The following is a 17,222-nucleotide window of genomic DNA, read 5'->3' as shown; positions in this document are numbered from 1 at the left end:
TGTGCAAGCTGAAGCCTACCTGCAAAGAGGAGAAATCAAAGGAAATGCCTGGAAAGCAGAGAACAAAAGCTTTCCACTCATTTTCACTCTTAAGAGCCATGTTTTTAAATCATCTTAAAGATAAATACTACCCTACCATTTCCTTTGATTTCTTCAGATTTTTTTTCCTTCCTTGCCTTGCACAGTTTTATTTCTTATCCCTTGAAAATTGTGGCTACTCCTAGGGGTTTTCTTCCTCTGCATTAAAATGCAGTGCTTCATTCAGTTATTAAAATAAAAAAATCCCTGGTCAAATTTATAGACAAAATTCACATACATATGCACAGCCAGTTATGCAGCTTGGAGCATCTCATAATGGGCAAGGGAGAAAAGGAATGTTACTGTTTACCTGTCAGCATCCAAGAGATTTAAAAAGCCTGATTTAAAAAGTAAGGCACATAATAATAACACTCTGTTACTAAGGCTGTGCTTACATGTCTTAATTTATATCCAACTCTTACCTTTGTTTACACCAATAGATTGACTTTTAATTTCTTTTTTAATCTTCCAAACAGTCTGATAGGCTGCATATAACAAGCCAGTTATTAGATTTTTTCTAACACAAAGCCAGAGGGCACTGTTATATTGGTATTTTTTCAGCTTGCCCTGACTAGAGACAAGTAAGACTACAAAGAAAGGAATAAAGGATCATTTTATCTTAAGATAATAAATGAAATTTGGCCCAGCTCAGTAGCAGTGAACATCAAACTGGCTTTTAGCATAAAACTCAAACTGTCAGGTTTTAGCTGCCACCTCTGAAAACATTCATTTGCAGCTTAAAGAACAGCATTTATTTGCCTTTCTCTAGATACTCCTAGAGGAAGATACCAGGTGAAGGGATATGGAGACAAAGAAACCTCTTGCTAATCCCAAAAGCTGCTCCAGGGGCATAAGAAGCCACTGGCTCAATGACATACTTTTCCCTTAAACTGCATTCAATTCACTATGGAAATGTGATGATACAGTTACTAAATATATCAGTACATTCTTACTCATAAGTAAATTTTTGCAAATGGCATCTTATTAACAATCCCTGATTTCTTCATTTCTCATAGCAAGCTGCCAATTCATGTAACATTACCTTACCTGGAATGCTCTGGTTTTTATTGCTATTGCAGAGTTAAATGGGATAAGTAAGACCATCACAGCAACTCCAGCCAGCACAGAAGGCCCTAAAGTCTGGATTTAAAAACAAAGAGTAAGTTGTTGTACAAAGTGTTCCCTACAGTCAGCACTAAAACAACACTAAGTGACAGAAACAAAAATCAGTGTTGACAAGTTGAGCTTATCCCAGTGAAGTGTTGTGATTCCATAGAGCAACTGAGAAGAGGAAACAGAAAAACAGGACAAAAACCACTCTGATCAACAACAACAACAAAATAATAATAATAATAATAATAATAACAACAATAATAATAATAATAAAAATAAAAATAAATAACAACTGTTACTATTGTTGTTGTTGTTGTTGTATCAGTGATAGGAATTTTCTCTTGATTTTTCTCTGTAATTACAGAGAATGTAATTACAGAATTAACCCAGTACCCTCAGTGTGAGTATAAGCATACAATCTGCTGGCTGCCAGAGCTCAGCTTCCAGCAGAGCATTAACTCAAAGCTGCTGCAATTTAATGGCTTTTGACTCAGAATCAATATGGTTAAATTGGTGCTACTGTTTTATGCAGTAAAAGACATCAATTGCATAAGAACAATCTGAAAGCCAGTGCTCAAACTGAACCTGAAATAAACCCAAAACAATGTCTCTGCAGCAAATGAAAAATTACAGTTATTCCAGGTGAGATTTGTTTCACATTGGCTTGCACAAAACTTCTTTATGCAGCAGGATATAATCTCTACATGTGACATTTCCTACATCCACGGTTTTGTTTGGTTTGGTCTCTAAACCACTTCCCTCAAGCTCCCATTTGTATCAACCACTGGGAACAAGAGTCCAAGGCTGAGCCCATCAAAGTGGAGTAAAGTCAGGGGAAAGACAAAGGAAATGTTCTGTTTCAAATGCCCATCTGGCCTATCAGCTGAACAAAATAATTAAGACACTAAGTGAGGGTGTACAGCAGTAAAAGCTATTTTATTACAGGGCATAACACTTAAAGTTTGTAGAAAACACAATGGAGGATCAAATCACCAAATTTAAAAAAAAAGGAAAAAGCCTGCACATCATTTAGATGAATTGTAAATAAAATTGTGACAATGTCTGTACCTGCCAGAGGAAATACAAAGCTAGAAATATCTGGAGTGGTGCAGACCACAACATGTTCAGGAAAGTCATCAGGTCCATGAAGCGCTGAGCATCCACTGACATCAGGTTGACAATTTCTCCCACAGTAGAAGAGCGCTTTGCAGAGTTTGTGATGGCTAAGGACTGACAGGGCAGAGAGCTTCAGTGCATTCAGTCCTGACATACACTGAGAACAAATCCTCAATTATTAGCAAAATGACACTGAACAACAATGTGCGTCTCCAGAAAGCATACAATAATTCACCTACATCAATTCCTGAACTCCAAGGAACAAGAGCTCATTAAATGGTTTTGCTTATGAGCATCTCCAGCTCAAGCAGTTTGCAGCACTCTGAAGAAAACCTTGTTGGGTCTAATCCACTCATAGCATAAACATGCTCTTCTCCTGGATCCCTGTTCCCAACCATGGAATGGTTTGGGTGGGAAGGGACTTTAAAGTTCCAACCCCTCTGCCACCTCTCACTGTCCCAGGCTGCTCCCAGCCCCAGTGTCCAACCTGGCCTTGGGCACTGCCAGGGATCCAGGGGTAGCCACAGCTGCTCTGGGCACCCTGTGCCAGGCCCTCCCCACCCTCATAAGAAAGAATTTCTTCCTTACATCCAATCTAGGTCTCTCCTCTTTCAGCATTTAAAGTGAACCAGTATTGTGTCTAGCAGCTTACCAGAAAACCCATATTACAGTACTGATCACTGGGAAATTCTGTAAAGTGAGAAAGAGGAACTCCTAAAAACTCACCAAACCTCCAATCTTTCCTATTCCAGGAGGTTACTCCCCTCCAACATGTCTAACCTTCCCTAAACATGTGAGAACTGGGCACACTTGCCTGGCTGTGTCCCAGCCCAGGGAATGCTGCCAGCCTTACCTTGCGGTAAATCACCCCAGTGATGCCAGTCCTCAGCCTCATCCCAGTAACAAAGCAGTACTGGAAGTGCTGATGAAGGATGAGAGTCTGCAGCACAGCACAGACAAACATCAGAGCTGCAATCAGAAATCCCCACCAGGCTGGGGCATCTTTGTTCTTAATGAAGCCGATTAATACACTGCCAGCAGAGTAGGGAAGGAAAAGGAAAAAAGAAACAAAAGTTTAGGAACCATGCAGGATATTTAATGGGACATAACACAGCTTCTCCCAACTTCAGCATCCTGCCATATCCCCTCCCTCAACACAAAAAGCAAACAGCTCTCCAGGACACAGGCTGAGTTATGATTTCAGTCAAATGGCATTGCAAAGATCCAACAGCAAAACCTGCAGCTCTGCCAGTGAGAAAGTCCATTTGTAAATGAGCCTGAAAATGAAATACGAAGAGAAACTCTTGGCTTCCCCTGAGAGGCAGGGTTTAAACACACAGCACACTGTCTGAGCTCTGCCAGGCAGCCCCCCAGGGCGAGAGGTGAATGATAGGACAGAGCAAGGCAGTGCAGCAGAGCAGGCAAAACCAGCTTCTTACCCAAATCCTCTCCAAGCAGCCTGAGTGCTTCTGCCTGCGGTGCTTTCCCACAAAAAAAAGCTAAATTAAAAGACATCCTTCTGGATGGATGCATAGAGTCTTCATCCCTGTTTTTTTTTTTTTTTTTTTTTCTTTTTGTAAAATGGTACATCAAGCTGGCTATAGCATCTTTTATAGATAAGCCCTTCCCTTCCCCTCACAGCTGCTCTCATTGCACACTGACACACAGCAAACAAGCAGAGTGACACATGGCAGTGTCCAGTGCTCTCAAAAATCACATTTGTGATTTCAGCCTACTGACCAGAATACTGAGCTGTCAAATACAGGAGAAACAGAGGTTTGGCTCCATGGTTCAAACAATCAGCAGGAGACAAATGGGCCTGGGAACTACAAATCAGGTAACCAAAGGTTTGTAGCAGAAGCAGGAAGTTGTTGTATCCTTTTTCTTCCAGTCCAATAAAATCTTATTTCTGCACTGCTCCATTCACTCATGCTGCAAAGGGAACACCTTCAGGAAAACCTCTTCCTGGTAGTCCCAGGGGTTCACCAATCTTTTCAGAAGCACAAAACTATCTTACATGCAGTCTGCCAGACAGCCATGGCTTTTTCATCTTCCCTTATCATCAGAAGGGCATTTTCCCAGACTGCAGGAATTCAGACTTGAGAAGAAATTCACCATAATATGCCTTGAGATATCACTGAAACGTATTCAGGAATTCATGCAAATCTGAGAAATTCCCAGAATAGATTACACTTAATGTGTTCTCAGGAGGCAGCCAGCAGCCTCCTCTTCAGCAGCAGCTCTGGGAGAAAGACAGACTGTCAGCTATTAAATGTCACCACGTTTGGTCAGACCCTCTTTTTAGCAAATCTCTGGGTATATCACAAACCTCCCACAGAACAACATGATCTCAGAACACAGGTTATTTTAAGAGACACTCAAAGAGGAGCAGAGCCTTCTCTTCTTCCTTTCCCTACTTTTACCTATGACCTCCACCCAAGCTCCATTCCATTCTCATGCATTAACAGGACTATGTGCCTTTCCATTAATAATTGTTAGGTAGAAATGCTGGTAATTCCACTATTGCTTTCTTCCTAGTTAATGATTATCCTACTTTAAGAACAATACTAATAGAGAAAAAATGTGGGGATTTTACAAATTCCTTTATGGATCAGGTTGAGTAACTGGTCCCCCTGGAGATGGGAGGTAGAGGTGTTCCTCATACACAGAGAATTTGAGGACAGAACACTTCTCTCATGACCTCTTTCTCTGCTTTCTTTTTTTTTTAAATACAACCATAATTTTCTTTCACACAGAAATTCACTGCAACTGTGCCTCTCACATTCTCATTGCTGAACACAACTGAGAGCTCATGAACTCATCCAAATGGTCCAAAACCTTTCCCAGATGACAGGACCATGTACTGTAAATACCACACAAGCTCAGCCCATCAAGGCACACCCCAGCTGTGCCCACCATCCACACGGAGGGAATCAGATCTCCAGAGACCAGCAGTGCTTCACTTGGATTTCACAGCTAATCCTTTAGAAATGGGCAGAAATTGCTTTGGACTGAATCACTGAACAACAGGTAATTTGTGATTCAAAGCTGCCCACCAGTGATGGCAGATTTACAAATGGAGCTTTTCAGTGAAGCTTGGCCAATTTACAGCTGAGTCCACAACAAAGAACTCACGTCTAAGGCACTGCAGGGGAAAGTGAGCACACACATGGCACTGTGAGGGAAACCAGCTCTGCATTTCAGAAACAAACACCCTGTGCCAAACCAGAGCCTCCAGAGGGATTGCACACAGAAAACTACTCACAGAGTGAACCAACCTTAATAGCTGAGGGTTGACAAAAGAGAGTAGGTCTTGCATCAGCTTGAAGCAGGAGCCAATTAAGAAGTATGGCCCAAAGGTCCTCAATAAAGCCTTGAGAAAGGAAGGTTTCCTATCATGTTTTTTGTCACTGATCAGGACTTCTGCTTCCTCTGGGCCACCATCAACATGATTCAGTACATGGTTTGATTTCTTCATGTATGACACATCCTCTTTCCTAGGAAAACAAAACAAGTGAGACAACCACAAGGAGAATGGCACTGCCTGTGTGGGCAGCACTGCAGGAACACCCCAAAGCCTGCACCCTCCTCTGCTCTGCCCCTGACCAACAGCAGCACCTCCAGCACCATCAGTGTGTGCTCAGCATCAGCCACTCTGTGCAGCTCAGTCTTATTTTCTTTTTTTCCTGCAATACTTATGGGGTGCAATCCACAGGCCAGAAAATCAATCAGCATGGGATGAGAATGTGGCCCAAAGGAGGAGGAGAGGAAGGCTGGACTTCCTTAGAGGACAGACTTGACTTTGGATCTCCAATTTCTTGTACAGGAATCCTCAAAGAAGAGTTATGGACATCCCACACAAGGCACCCTCACCTGCTGCTTCTGAGCCTGTGTTTGCTGCTCATCAGCAGCTGTGCTAAACCCTCACCCTCACTGATCACCCAGCTGCAGCAGAACGCATCCCCCTGGGGAGACAGGCACTGCTGCAGGCACAGCACCCTCAAAATACAAAGTTTTTCATTCCTGGACCCTTGAAATTGAGTACAAACCAGAGCACCTTCAAAGCTGGGCCATCCCCAGGATCTGGACCACAGCTGTCCAGATTCTTCCAGGACAAAAACCTTGGGGTTAGGTACCTAAATTTTACTGCATTGAGAATTAAGGCATGTAAACCCTGTTAGTCTGCAACCATTTTGTTAACCATTGGACTCAATAATCACAGGGGTTTTTTCCAAACTCAATGATTCTAGGATTCCTTTCATACTTTTTCCCTCTTTGCCAAATAAGCCAACAAAAGTGACTCTTCACATACTCCTTGAGACTGACTGATGAAAAATGGGCCCACCATATCCAACCTGCTCTCCAGGGCTCCAGGAAGGTTTTGTAGGAGCCCTTTGGGGTTTAGTGCCTGACTTCTGTCACCCATCAACAAAGGCTCTACTCTGGGAAATTATTTCTTCCATTAATTGCTCTCAAACATCAGCTGGGCAATTTTTCTACCAGAGAATATAAAATTGCTGCTGTTTCCTGGGGGTTATGGGACTAGAGAAAAGTTTCCTGAATGTTAGACAGGAAAGTTAGGTCCAGGTAAAGCAGGGAGAAGGAAATTAATCTGGGACACATAAGCTGTACAAGAAAAAACAGATGGAAAAGCCACCCTAGAAACAGGGAATATTTACCAGAAGGCATTTGAAAAATAACCTGTAAGTACTACCAAGTGAGGCTGGATTTATGATTTTTCATAAAGACTGTGCAGATCTTTTGGAGCTGGCTAGCTGCAGAGTCAAATAACTCCAAGAGCCTGAGAGCACTCACTGTGATCACTGTGGCTAACAGTCCACATGCACAAACTCGCCCACATCCCTTCAGAAAAAGCCATTTGCAAATCCCAATGTCTTTGCAATAAAGCTTGAGGGAAGGGGGAGAAACTAAACCAGACAATTTATTTTTTTCCCCCCAGACAAGAACAGTGCTCTCTTTGTCTTCCAGATCAAACCTGGAGTATTTATGAGCAAAGCCTTGTTTTTCTGGCAACCAGACTGTAAAACTCATTGAAGGATTTGAAGAAACAAGACTACTTGCCCCTCACTTTGTGCTATTAAAAATGTTTATTGCACTGAGCTAATAGCAAAGCAATGGCTCTCTTGCAGCTAAGATTCCCAAAGGGAGAAAATGCATTTTTAGTGTTTACAACCTGTAGTTAGATGAGGTCAGGTTTTCAGCAGCGTGTGGGACTGCTCACACCCAGATTTTCATTAAAGCAAAGAGCATGTGTCTGGTTGCCATTATTTATAGCAGGGCAGATAATAGGCACTGATTTATCTCGTGGGAAAACACTTGATTTCTCACTGGTGCATCTTCAATAAGTCTTCATAAGGACAGGCTCTAAAATAAGAAACTAACTGGAAATGAGGGAAAACACATTCCAGCTCTCTCTTCTCCATCCAGCACAGCCCTAACTTGCTCAGAAGAAACTGCACTTATCAGTGAAGTGAATAAAACTTCAGCCACATAAACAAAGAGAGCAAAAGAAAGGAAAAATACTCTGTGTGCTTTTTTATCTATAGTAACATTTTAAATCCATGCCGGTCTCTCCTGTAACTCATTAGAAACAAAGTAATTTTTAGCAATTATTTAACAGTAACTCACAAGACAGCTGTGAAGCAAAAAAGGTTTGGGAACAACAGAAATGTGATAATCATTACCACAAAACAAGCTTAAAGCTTTAGCTATGTCAGAGCTGCAAATGATTAAGTTTTTAAAAATAAATTACTACTATGCACACTACAAATACAGTTTCAACATGTGCATAAATTGACACTGCATTTTTAATGTCATAAAAGCTTGCTCAGAGCAGATTTAATGAGAGTTAAAAGGAAAAAAAAAAGTATTTACAATGTCTCACAAGCAACTACCACTAATGCAATTTGACAGGAAGGAATAGAGAATATCTACTTATAACTGAAGAATAAGCAGAGCTTTTAGAGTTCCATGAAACCCAGCAATTTGAAGCACAGTGATTTCCTCTGTTTTTTTCTCCTTCCCCCATCTTAGAATCATTAATGCAGTTGCCACAAAATTTTACCTGAGCTAAATATGACTCATAATTTATGGCTAAATTCATTGCCAACTGGCCCCAGTTTATAGAACAGTTTCCAAAACGCAATGAATCCCCTGACAGAACTCCAGGCACGGTTTCTGGTTTCCTAGTAAAAGTCTTCCTGGACCCCATGCACTCCTGCACAAGGCTGTGCTCTTACTGTAAAACAGCCTCAGGGAGTGAGATTTGTGTCTCTGCAAAAATACCAGAACCCAGACAATGCACACCATAAAAATAGAGACATTAAGACAATGAAAAAACAAACAAAACCCAAATAAACTCTGAAGTAGAACTGTAACATATCCATGCAGAGCACTAGTGGACAGCTGCTGGTGTTAGTGCTGGAACTATTTCAAATTTTAGCTGCAAAAGTAGAACACATCATATTTAGCCTTGCCAAGAAAATTACAATTCTCTCCTAATATTATTAAATAATAGGGTCTTTCCAGTCTGGCAAAGACAAGCACAAAAGAGAACAGAGGAAAGCTTCCACATGAAGAAGAAATCTCCACAATGAAAGGAAATGGAAGCAGAGGCCTCCTCCTCACTGACATTTTTAATTTGAAACACACTATTTTCACATCTATTTGCTTGGAAACATTTTGGACACCAAACAGTGGGAGAAGGAAATAAGAGTTGCACAATAGGTAATTTTTAAAGATTAGATTAGGGCAGAACGTGCAATAAGAAGGAAATCCTCTCAAGCAGGGGTATAACTGTATGCAAGTCCTGACCCTTATCCCATTTCCATAGGACACCAGGGCAATTTTGCTGCTGGTTTTCTAGGCAATAAATTGGGATATCTCTCCCCCTCCTGCCTTTCACATGTTTTGAGTTTCTTATCTTTACTATTGGGAAGTGAAGACTTGCTCAGTGCTGAGAGCCTTAAGGCTAAAAACACTGCCAGGCCAAAAAACTGATGATGGAGATGATGAGAAATTCCTGCTGGTTTATGTGCCCAGGAGCTGTGCTCCAACATGCCTGGGAGGGATGCAGCTCTGCAGCCAGACAACCAGCTCATGGTGAAAAGCTGTTCATTTTCTACAGCTCAACCAACTCAACAGCTTCTCTTCACACATCTCCAGCCCTTCCCCACATGGGAAGTGACACCACCATGGAGATTTTAAGCACCTCAAAATTGTGTTGGTGGCACACAAGCCCCACAGGGCTCCAGCTTGCCTCTGCCTAGACACATTAAAATAAGAAAGTTTGACTAATAACGAGTGAAGAGCAGAGAGGTTGAAGTGGTGGGTGCATTTTTGAGGTGTCTCATTTTCAGGGATGAGCAACTTGTGAGTGTTGAAAGGACTCAGATCAATCTCAGGTTTGCAGTTCCTGTACTTACTGCTTGCACTGTGCTTTTTCTCTGTCCCACTCTTTACTCAGTTGTTGCACGATAGCTTTTGAAGTGTCATCTTTGTTCAGCGACCACAAATCTTTTTCTTCCAGAGGCCTTTTGTACCCTTGAATTGCCATGCTGCACATATGGAGAAAAACAGCCCAGTTCAGAATGGGAAACAGTACTTAAAGCATTGCCAGTAACTCCAGCACTATTAAGCTAACAAAAGCAAGAAGATACTGCACAGAAAGGGAGATGGGAGAATAATTATCACCCTTTGTTCCTTTTATTGATGTTTGCAATTAAGGAAAGGACATGATGTATTTGTAATTACATGTATTTTATTGAAAATCAGGGGAAAAAAAAGACAATAAAAACCAACTACCAGAAGCATTTGGATGAAATTGTGGTGTTTAATGGAAATAGTGAAGCTTTAGAAGTGAAAATAATAAAGTCGATCTGGCATAACTGTGAGGTGAACAAAATGCAAAAGTGGAGCTCTCTGGAGTTAAAGGAAAATCAGATTTTCCTGAAAACTACAGTTCCTCAGCTGTAAGGGGAATTTTGTCAGGGGATACAAACATCCTAGTTGCCAAGAATCTTACTGGGGAAGCTGAACATTCTAGAAGTTTAGAAAGTTCTCATCCTCTCATTAAAAAGAACTTTATAGGGCTGTTACCAGGACAGTAAAGTTAGATGGGCAAGAATGAAGATCTCAACCACTGTGAAAAAACTGGATCTTAACACAACCTTTGACAGCTGTTCCACTTCTTTATCATGGAGCAGCAGGCCCAATCTCAAATTTGCATCTTTGATACACTTTTTTTTTTTTGATATCTTTTATCTGTGCCCTCAGTCTGTGGCAATCATTTACATACACAACCCAGGTTACCTTTTGCACAGAAAATGTCCTTATAAAAAAGCATTCCCCCATGAACCTCAACAGGAAACAAACTGCACCCTCAGCTGGGTGAAAGGCTGCCCCAATTTATCCTGGAGCACAGAGCTGTATCTTGGTTTAGGTCATTTCCAGCAGGTGTTGAGCACAGCCAGGCCGCACAGCTCATTTGTCATGGCACTGCTGCTGCCATGCTTTGCAGAGAAAAAGTTTGGGCTGTGTGTTTGTACAAAGGCAAATGCTCAAAGTGCTGACACCACTGTGGATGAAAGAGCATCCAACATCAGCTCCTCACAGCAGAAAATCTCTGCACTGCTCACTCTGTGCAACACAGATCACAGGGTTTGGGTTTGTCAGCTGTCCAACAGCTCGAAGAGAAAACTCACCTTGTAAACCACCAAAATGTCAATCTTGACAGGAACCCTGAATTTAACTCTGGACATGGATTCTATAATGAGTTTATGGGGGGAAAAAACCGAAAATAAATAAAGCAAGACATTGATCATTACTTTAATATGACAACAGTCTATTTTGATAATTTTTGGCATATTATATGGTATCTTACATGTAGGTACCTATGTTCTAATGAGACAATAAAATCAATAAAAATTGATCTCTTTTATTTCCCAGGTCACACTGAACTCCTTTTATATCTAAAAATTGCTTCATATACTGCCTTTAAATCACACCCATCATGTGAAATGTCATTCCACAGTTTCTGAGATGTTCATTTTAGGACATGAGCTCAACTTCTCTCAGCATGGTTCAAACATAAATCCAATTATAGGGACTATTTTTGAATTGGAGAAGAAATTTAACCTGTGACTCCACTAATATCTTCTGTTATTAATGTTTTTCCATATCTGTTCTCAACACATATAGAACTCATTTATTAAGACAAACCTCATGGACTTTCACTAACTTGAGATGAATGTTAAGCAAGTAGAGCACCATATCCTCAAAAAACCCTCTTGAAATAATTATTATTACACTTCAATGCTCATAAATATAATTTACACTGCTGTGAAGCAGCAAGCAGGAGAGCTGCTTTACTACACAGCTTCAAGCCATTTCTGATGACACAGATAATGGAAAAAGACTCCAAACCCCAGAATTACTCTCCAGACCCAGTGTTTTGTTAGAGGGTCACTAATGGCATCTCTATGACAATCCAAGGCTCCTTTCAGTGGCAAGTACTCTCAAAACACCACACAGTCTGTAAAATCCAAATAAAGCAAAAATACTTACAGCATCTGTATTAACAGGGGAAAAGAACGGAGGCTTCTCTTTAAAACATGAAAGTATCAACTCAATGATTATCAAAGCAAAGTAGATGTAAAATGTGGTAAACCTGAACCTTTCATTTACATGGCCCTAGAGGGAAAAGAAACACTGTAAATGATTGTTTTATTGTACTTCCAAGCTCCCCATACTCTCTCTCCTTTTTCACTGCTTCTTTTGGCAATTCCTTTCTTCCTCTACAGTTGAACACTGCAAAGCAGTTCCCAGCAGGAATTATCTCACAAAAGTATGCTTGTACTCTGATAAGTGCCTAAGAACATGCTTATTTCCAAGCTTTTCATTAAATCATGTCAAGTTCAAAGTGCTTATACATCTTCACTGCATGCAGACACCCCCTGGAATCAGGTCTACATAACATCCTTTTAAATTACCTCTATCATGTCTTAAGCACAGGAATTGTCAACTCAGATCAGAGAATATCCTTTTATTTGAATATCTTGTCACTGACAAGCAGTGAGTGTTAAATACTTCCAGAAGCTGCAGAAAAACCACTGCATTGCATAATAAGAGTTCCATCTGCTCCAGAGAGATTTCCTTTCCTAATCATGAGTCTGCAATTTCCCTAAAACTTCTTGCTGTGAGGTATGTCCTTCATACAGCTCTTCCATGCCCTGATGCCATTCTGAACATTCTCACTGTGAATGCTCTCATTGTGCACTTAAAATGTTTAAACCTTAAGTGCAAGAGAAGGAATATTTGGTTCTGGGCAGTCACAGGAGGAGAAATGTTACTTCTCCTAAGGCTCTGCACCCACAACTTCAAGATAATTACAGATTCAAACACTGTTAGTCCAATATTTTCACTTATTAAAGCTGCCTCTAAGTGGTGTTTGAAATGGTCTCACCAGATTGCAGCTATTATCTGACAAAATTCTGCCCAGGCTCTCAGTTAAGGTTTAATTCAATCTCTACTGGGATATTTACAACAGGAAATCCTTGCTAACAGGGTAATGCTGTAATATTACAAAGAAGCAAGAATAAAAACAAGAAATCACCAAACAGAATCAACACTGATTTCACAGAAGAGAAGCAATCATCCTAATGTTTTCCAACCACTCTTTTTCTCTCCCAGGCTTTGATGATCTAATCACTGGAGCAATCTGCTTTGCCCTACTTAGTGAAATTTGTTTCTGTGAAAAACTCAGCAAGTTTCTTACTGTGGGAGGACCTGCTATGTTTTCAAACAGGAATCATAACAGCCCAGGTTTCTTTCCTCTCCCTTCAACTTTCTCTCTATTTCCAGCCCCAGTGGAGTCAAAATGCTCATCAGCACATCAGGCAGAGACACAAGAGAGCCCATGGAGCTGTCTAATGTGGCCGAGCTGCCTAAGTGAAAAAGGAACTTTACATACTCTGGTTGCTACCCATCCCCATTTAAGCAAAAAGCTGCAAAAGGGAAAGAGGAAAAAAAAAGGCAGGAGTCTGTTCACACATACACAGTGTTGGTTTTGCTCTCTGATGTCTCTCAGATTAGCAGTATAGCCCTGGGCTAAGCAAAATCTGCTTTTTGACACTGCCTGAGACATCCAGCTCCCTCCTAGTTACACAAGTCTGAGTCAAGACAACAGAACCAAACTCCTCTCCCTGACAAACCCTGGGCTCAGATCTGACTCCAAGCTCGGGTGATTCATTCTTTTCACACAGATGTGCATGCTGCATTTCCCACTGCCCAAGTGCTAACAAGGATGGCTTGTTACCTGTGCTGCTGTAGTCATGATCTTTGACCTGAGGGGCCCCACAGCACAAAGCACAGACAAAAACCAGAAGATAATGAGCACTCCAGAGGACTGAATTCCTCTCAGCCTTTCGTACTGGATAAGCAGTGTGGCTAAGAGCTGCAAAAGAAAACACAGGAACACATGAACACAACCCCATCCCAGGGCTCCCCCTCTCTGCACTCCCAGCTGGCAGCTCTTAGAGCCAGCATTTACTGGAAGGTGACCAGAACCTCTCTGAAATGAGCCCCCATCATTCACAGAAGCCAATGGCAAAACCTCCATCCTCTAAGAAGAGCAGCAAATAACTGTGAAATGATTTGTTCTGGTGTTTTCAGAGCCTCAGCTTCAGAATTCAATTTTTAAATCTTTGTACATAGGGCTGGGAACAATTAAATTTAGCTACAAACATTCTAAACAAATGTAGGAGCTGCCATTTCTCCAATCCAGATGGACCATCATGACTTGTCTAGAAAATGAGATTTAAAAAAAAAAATTTACCCAGGGAATTAAAAAACACAATGGGCAAATTTTACTGTTTTATTTTTCCTACAACAGCCACAAGCCTGTTTGTCATCCTAGCCAAAGCCAACTTGTTTAGTTTAATGGAGGAACAGCCACCAGATAATAGAGCTTTACAAAATCCAATTCCATACTGAACAATGCACAAAACATGCTCTATTCTATCTCTCTATTTAGGCAAAATCCTATTCAAATTCTCTCCAGACCTGGATCACAAGCCTGGAGAAACAGGTGAAAGCAGGCTGGAAGGCAGAACAATCTCTCCACTGCAAATATTTCAATTTACAAAGCTGAATCTACTTGAGAGAGAGATTGGTGACCCCAGCCTTATTGGTAGCAAAATTTGCTTCAGTGATACAAATATTTATAATTCAGTTAAAAGAGGTCCAGAAAAGGCACTGAGGGCAAAGAGACTCTTCATCCTTCATCTGTCTAAGAAAAATTTATTCATACAGGTGATGGTGAACAGAAACAGCTACGAACCACAGTGATGCCAACGACCAGAGGAGTTACAAAATAAACTGGTGGAGGGGTTCTGCTCTGCAGGAGCTCGTGGAAGGAGTAGAAGAGATCAGCCCAGCTCACACACCACAGCAGGACACCAAACAGCTGAGAGGGGAAAACACAAACAGCATTTGGTAAATTCCTCTCCAGGAGTGGTCAGAGAGCTAAAAAACCCCATTCTGATTTTCTGATTCACAAATTCCCAGCAAACAAAGCTGTGCAAACACAATCACAGCTCTGCTCAGCTGCAGGCTGATGAACTGTCCCACTGCACTCAAACCAAGCATCTCAGCTCACTGCTCTCTGAGGGATTTGCAATCACTACCATCAGAAAGACTAATGTATTTTCCTGGATTTTCCCCCTAGTTTTGATTGGAAACACAGGCAGCATCCAGAGCAAAGGCAGACATGCCCTCAAGCAGAAGCCTGGAGTTTTCCTCCAGGAATAACCTGAGTTATTTAATGGTCTGTGGAAAGTGACTTTCTTGCTTTTCTTAGCCCCAGCCACTCACAGACCTGAGGACACCAGGAACCTTTTAAGCACAAGGTGCAGATGAAATCACATTGCTATTGCATGGGGAGAGTGGCTTGAAAAAACCCTTCTCATGCTTATTTTCATAAAGAGATACAATTCCCACTAGACCCACCTTAACATCTTTGTTGTGCAGCTTTCAGTGGTCTAAACATTTATTAAGGGTGAAGCAGTACAGGTTTGGCTCTCAAAGGGAGACTGCTCAAGGCAGAGCAATTTTCCCTCTACCCAGCAAGGTGGGCTCCTAGGATGGATTTCCTTCCTCAGAGATCCAAATACAGGCTGCTTGTTCCTATAAGCAAGCTCTTCAGCACGCTAAATCAGAGGGAAATTACTTTAAACCCTGCTTCCCTGGATGCTGAGCTAATAAAAAATGAGGTTCACATGGCATGTGGGGCATTGCAAAGAGCTCTCACCGTTTTGAACCTGCTCAGCACGGACAGCACGATGTAGCCTCGCTTGCTGCGCTTCAGGTAGACAAGGTAAAAGGGCAAAACACTCCACAGGTAAATGCTGGGGATCCAGGCCAGGATGGTGTTCTGGAAACATGGTGTTAGGTCTGGGTTATCCGTGTGTATTGTCAGGTTTGAGTCCTGGAAGAAGGACAAGGCACGTTTATTAACAGAGAGGCAGAAGTGCTGCCAAACTGGAATGTCTGCTTGAATGAAGTTGTATTCAGACCCTGATGGGGTTAGCACATGGCCTGAGTAAGAGCTTTCCCAAAATACTTACCCAAGCATTTGTGGTTAATCTGGAATGAAAGGGCTGAGTACAGCTATAAATAGGGCAAAACCTAAAAGAGAAAGATTTCTGCCCTAGTGTATGTCAGAGCTGGACACACATTTTGCAGCAGACAATCCCCTTTTGTTTCTGCCTTTGCCAAGGCTTAGCTACAGGTGCTGATCCCACCCTGTTCCTCAGCCTGGAGTGTCTCTGCTAAACAAAGCTCTTGAGGAGAAATCCTCTACCTGAGAACTCATCCAGCAACAATGTCCAGCCCTGGACAAAATGATCAGATTTAGACCAACCCTGTGCTGACCTGGGAAAATCCCCTCCATTTATGACTAACACTTTGTCCTTCTCACTCATATGCTTCCAACTTTAATTACTTCCCTATTCTAAACAAAGGCAAAAGGAATGTACTGAACATTCAGGTAGGAATCAGGTTTTCTTGGAAACATTTCAAGCAATGCTTTGCAGCTGTGATCCTGGACACCACAAGCCACATATGAACTTGTACCTAAAGATCTGAATGCACCACATGCAAACACAGGTACACAAGTTCACACTAAAACAGAACTTTCAGTACAGTGAAGGGGAACTTGGTTTTAATCAAACCTCCTGGAAATTCACAACTTGGATTTTGCCATCTGATGTGTCATCTTATATGTGGTAGATAAATTCCTAATTGCTGGGAATGTAAAATGACTTTGTTGTACTGTCATTAACAAGATGATGATAAAACTCAGATATCCCCCATTCAAATATACTTTATCTCTGCACTACAACAATTTACTTTATTATCTTGGGTGTGAGCTTTCTGCAGAAGTGTTTCAGTTACACTGAACCACTTCTCCCTTGTGACAGACTGCTCTGAAAATCAATTCCTCAAAGTATTTCCAATCCTTCTTCTGTTTACCAACACGCAAGAGATCGAGTGCTGAAAGCAGTGGTTGATTTTAGGAGAACTGAAGAGCCACAGTCTGCAGAGAATCTTTCCATGTCAGTGATGATCTGTCAGAAGGCATGTGCATCCCTGCACCTGTCCACAAAACGAGCTTGTTGAGGTAATGAGGCTGCAAAGCCCTGGCTGGGTGCAGGACTGTGAACGGTGGGGAACTCCTTTATGGTCTGAGATCACTCACTGCACAGTGCTGGTGGTTTCAGAGCCCTTATTTTCCAGCCTGGGCACTGAAGGAAGAGCCAGAAGCTGTTTTCTGAGGTTTCCAAGGTTGTTTGTTCTTTCTTATCTAAGGAATTTTCTCTCTGACTTACAGCAGTTCA

At 41.6% G+C, this 17,222-nt stretch overlaps 1 protein-coding gene across 1 annotated transcript in view; it reads right to left on the bottom strand.

Annotated features, from left to right (window-relative positions):
• Positions 1–17,222, bottom strand: part of ABCC3 (ATP binding cassette subfamily C member 3) — a 48,200-nt gene that overhangs the window by 18,951 nt on the left and 12,027 nt on the right. Inside the window, 10 exon segments of the mRNA XM_033076950.1 lie at positions 1,126–1,218; positions 2,260–2,421; positions 3,161–3,338; positions 5,586–5,804; positions 9,753–9,884; positions 11,031–11,092; positions 11,893–12,018; positions 13,643–13,780; positions 14,666–14,791; positions 15,635–15,811. Coding sequence (XP_032932841.1) covers positions 1,126–1,218; positions 2,260–2,421; positions 3,161–3,338; positions 5,586–5,804; positions 9,753–9,884; positions 11,031–11,092; positions 11,893–12,018; positions 13,643–13,780; positions 14,666–14,791; positions 15,635–15,811 — 1,413 coding nt within the window.

The sequence above is a fragment of the Catharus ustulatus genome, chromosome 20 (genome assembly GCF_009819885.2).
Source record: "Catharus ustulatus isolate bCatUst1 chromosome 20, bCatUst1.pri.v2, whole genome shotgun sequence".
Classification (NCBI taxonomy): domain Eukaryota; kingdom Metazoa; phylum Chordata; class Aves; order Passeriformes; family Turdidae; genus Catharus; species Catharus ustulatus.
This window is presented reverse-complemented; position numbering and strand designations above follow the sequence as displayed.